Source organism: Erinaceus europaeus, chromosome 16, assembly GCF_950295315.1.
Source record: "Erinaceus europaeus chromosome 16, mEriEur2.1, whole genome shotgun sequence".
Classification (NCBI taxonomy): Eukaryota; Metazoa; Chordata; class Mammalia; order Eulipotyphla; family Erinaceidae; genus Erinaceus; species Erinaceus europaeus.
Genome location: NC_080177.1, coordinates 70,756,055 through 70,760,624, shown reverse-complemented (window position 1 = coordinate 70,760,624; position 4,570 = coordinate 70,756,055). Strand labels below are relative to the sequence as shown.

The window sequence follows — 4,570 nt, the reverse complement described above, 5'->3', positions numbered from 1 at the left end:
TAATTAATGTACTGACATAAAACTAGTACTCAGCGCATAGAGTTTGTCAAATCTAATGGTAAAGAATAATGTGAAGCTGGGAGTCGGGCAGTAGCACAGCAGGTTAAGCGCACATGGCCCAAAGTGCAAGGGCTGGTGTAAGGATCCCGGTTCAAGGCCCCTACTCCCCACCTGCAGGAGGTCGCTTCGCAAGCAGTGAAGCAGGTCTATAGGCGTCTTTCTCTCCTCCTCTCTGTCTTACCCTCCTCTCTCCATTTCTCTATGTCCTATCCAACAACATCAACAGCTATGACAACAATAACAACTACAACAAGCACAACAAGGGCAACAAAATGGGAAAAATAGCCTCCAGGAGCAGTGGATTCGTAGTGCAGGTACCGAGCCCCAGAAATAACCCTGGAGGCAAAAAAAAAAAAAAAAAAGAAGAATGTGAAGCCTTTAAACATGGAAATAACAAGAAAAGTAAAAGGAGGGTCTACAAAATAGCTCATTTGGGTAGTGTGCTGCTTTCCTACGAGTGCAACTTCAGGCAATACCCCATAACACTGGAGAAAGTTTTTGTACTGTGATCTCTTCTCCCCTCTTCTTTCTGCTTTCTTCTGTCTGTCTCTGTATGGAAAGTCATCCTGGAGTGCTGAAGCCCCAGTGGTGACCAGATAAACAAAAGAACACATGATTGAGAAAATAGCACAGAAATAGTTTTAAAATACCTGAGCGACTGGGAAATACTTTTATCTATAATCTTGCAAGTATTGTGTTAGGAAGCTTTTTCTGAGCCTTGCCACTAGGGGGAGGTTGCATATCAGAGATATCTATAGACCTATACTAAAAACAAGACTGCTGACTTGGTTCCTAGCTCTAAGAGTTACTATAGACAATCCCAAGAGGAGGTGAGTTGAAGCTACTTCTAGGGTGAAGAACAGATCGTCACTGGGTGGTGGTGCAGAGTTTATATCACAGAGCTTACTGTGACTGTTTGGCTGCTAGGAGCTGCCTCCAAATAAGTGCCACACTGAGTTTGAGTCCTGGGTCCAGAGCCACACATTACAACTGAACTATGAAAATGCTGACAGGAATAACCATCCTCCTAATGTTGGGTAAGTGATTTGAGTCCAAGAAAGGGTTCTGTGATCAAAGACAAAGGTAGGTATTCCCACTCTCACTCCTGCCTTAGTGCTTCACCGCATTGCTGGACTTTGCATCTGTTTACATATGTTTCTGTGTGTCCAGGACTTTCTCTAAAGAGTCTGACAGGCTCAGAGCCATTCATCACAGATCTCTTGAGTCCAACAGCTCTCAGGGTGTGAAGAGTTTTTGAGTTAATTGATTTCAAATGTTTTGGGAGACACAACAACTTATTATTGACCTTGAGGTTCTGGAAAGCTCAATAATAAACATTAGTATTAGTTCTCTTGTGTTGCATCGCACAGATGAACATTTTCAATATTGAGGAGTAAGAGGAGAGTCCTGGGTATGTATATGAAACTGACCTTCAGTACACCTAGATTTGACAATCACAGCGAATCTACTGTTTCTCCATCCCTCAGGTGTGATGGCTGACGCCGAGGTCACACAGCCAAGTTCAGTGCAGAGCAATGAAGGAGACCTTGTGCGATTGCCCTGTGAGCACTCTACCATCAGTACAGCTGACTACATCCATTGGTATCGACAGATTCCTCACAACAGTCCAGAGTACCTGATTCACAGTCTGAGAACCAATGAGACCAGAGGAAGAGTTTCTTTGATCATGGCACCAGACAGAAAGTCCAGCACCTTGGTCCTGCCCCAGGTCACCGTGAGAGACTCTGCTGTGTACTACTGCACCGTGAGAGAGGCACACTGACACAGCCGGGGCCGCACCTGTGCAATATCTCCCCGCTGGGGCTGGGAAGCAGCAGCTGCCTCCTGTCAAGGACACTGCAGAAGAGTGAGCAGACCTCCAGTGGAAGGAGAGAAGGGGGAATGGAACTAAACAGAAAGATGTGAGGAAATCAAGGAGAAGAGGATGAGAGGGATAAAGGGGATGAGGATAAAGAGAAGCTTGAAGGAAAATCAATCGTCTTCAGTATAATCTGACAATAAAAAGGGAAGAAAATGGGAATTTTCCATGACTCTTTGTTTTTATTTATTTGTTTTTGTTTTCATTGCTTTTCTTTTCTTTTCTTTTTTTTTGTACCAGAGCACTGCTCAACTCTGGTTTATGGTGGTATTGTAGATTGAATCTGGGAACTCAGATCCTCAAGCATGAGAGTCATTTGCATGACTATTATGCTGTTTCCCCAATCCATGACACATTGTTTTAATCAAGTGTTGCTTTCTTAAAATATTTATTTATTGGACTGGGGAGACAGCATAATGGTTATGCAAACAGACTCTGATGCCTGAGGCTCCTAAATCCCAGGTTCAACCCCCCACACCACCATAAGCCAGAGCTGAGCAGTGCTCTGGTGTGTCTCTCTGTCTGTTTCTCTCTCTCTGCATTTCTCTTAAAATAAAATAAATTAAAAAATATATTTATTTATTAGCAAGAGATAGGGGGAGAGAAAGAACCAGAGCATCATTCTACCACACGTCTAGTGAAAGAAACAGCAAAAATCTTCCCAATACAATTAGAGCCCTCTGCTTATTTTATACACCTGGATCACTGTATGTGTCATACAAGAGCACACATATTCTTCCAAGGACACAGAACACTTAACAAAGTTACTGTCTCCTGGATCTTAAAGCAAGTCTTCTTAATTTAAAAGATTAGATCATACAAGATAAAGGGCTAGGGGGGGCATAGCCCACTTAGATAAAGTTCTGTTTTGTCATGCTTGTAATTCAGGCTCAGTCATGGCTCCCAAGGCAGAGCCAAATCACAGTACCAGAAGGAGCAGCTATGACCCTTCACTGCATCTATGAAAGCAGCTGGAGTGCTTATACCTTGTACTGGTATGAAAAACTACTACCAGAGAGATGTTACTTGGTTATAAGGATTATAATAAACTAAAATTGAAATCAGGTTCACTACTCTCTGAACCTTGAAAAGGAAAAAAAAAGAGATCCATCAGATGTACCATCTCTTTTTATAAAATTTTTATTTATTTATTTATACAATGGAAATACTGACAAGACCATAGGATAAGAGAGGTACAATTTCTACCACCAGAGCTCCGTATCCCATGCCCTCCCTGACAGCTTTCCCATTCTCTATCCCTCTGGGAGCATGGACCCAAGGTCATTATGGGATGCAGAAGGTGGGAGGTCTGGCTTCTGTAATTGCCTCCCTGCTAAACATGGGCATTGACAGGTCGACCCATACTCTCAGCCTGTCTCTCTCTTTCCCTAGCAAGGCAGGGCTCTGAGGAAGTGGAGCTCCAGGACACATTAGTGAGGCCATCTGTCTAGAGAAGTCCAGTTGGCATCATGGTAGCACCTGGAACCTTGTGGCTGAAAAAGAGTTAACATATAAAGCCATACAAATTGTTGATTAATCATGAACTTAAAAGCTGGCAGAGACCCGAAACCATCTCTTTCTTAACACATAAAGACTCTGCAATATTCTTTTGTGCTCTATGGAGCCACAGTGTTAGAAATTGTAGTGGAAGACAAAGAAAAATTCTAGAGCTCCATGAAGTCACCAACTTGCTCAGAAGCGTAGGAAAACCATGAACCAGGGGCCAGGTGGTTGTGCACCAGTTTAAGCGCACACACTACAGTTGTATAAGGACCCGGGTTCAAGACTCTGGTCCTCACCTGCAGGGGGAAAGCTTCACAAGTGGCGAAGCATGGCTGCAGGTGTCTCTCTGTCTCTCTCCCTCTCGATACTCTCCTTCCCCCTCAATTTATCTGTCTCTATCTAAAATAAATAAATAAAATTTAAAGAGAAACACAATGAATCCCAGACAAGAAGGCAGCCAGTGTTGAGATCATTCTTATGCCAACTTCTTTCTTTTTAAAATGTTCCATATCTGGGCTAAGTATGATAATGAAATCTATAAAGAATGCTGTAGCCTGAACATTTTTGTCCCCCTCAGTTCACAAATTGAAGCCTAACTCAAAGTTATTAGCATTAAATGTGAGGGCATTGGGTTAGTGCATTTTTTAAAAATTCATTTCATTTCTTTTTTTTTTAAAAGATTCTTTTAAAAATATTTATTTATTTGTTCCCTTTTGTTTTATTGTTGTAGTTGTTGTTAGATAGGACAGAGAGAAATGGAAAGAGGAGGGGAGACAGAGGGGGAGAGAAAGATAGACACCTGAAGATCTGCTTCACTGACAACAGAAGATTCCGGGTACATCTGGGTGACAAGTATAGCAGATGGAGACTTGTCTCAAGTGGCCTTCCCCAGGGCTCTGTTCTGGCTCCTACGCTATTTAATATTCACATCAATGACCTCCCAGAAACTTCTTCAAGGAAGTTCATCTATGCCGATGACATCTGCTGTGCAACTCAGGCATCCAAGTTCGACATCCTCGAGGAAACACTCACGAAAGACATGTCTCTGATATCTGATTACTGTAAAAAATGGCGACTAATCCCTAGCACTGCAAAAATGGTATCATCTGTTTTCCATCTACACCATGC

The 4,570-nt window shown here is 42.5% G+C and overlaps 1 gene segment (V, D, J or C); it reads left to right on the top strand.

Annotated features, from left to right (window-relative positions):
* Nucleotides 1-1,057: 1,057 nt before the first annotated feature.
* On the top strand, nt 1,058-1,843 carry LOC132533389 (T cell receptor alpha variable 26-2-like). The segment is given in 2 exon segments: nt 1,058-1,097; nt 1,548-1,843. Coding segments are annotated over 2 exon segments (336 nt in total).
* Nucleotides 1,844-4,570: the final 2,727 nt, after the last annotated feature.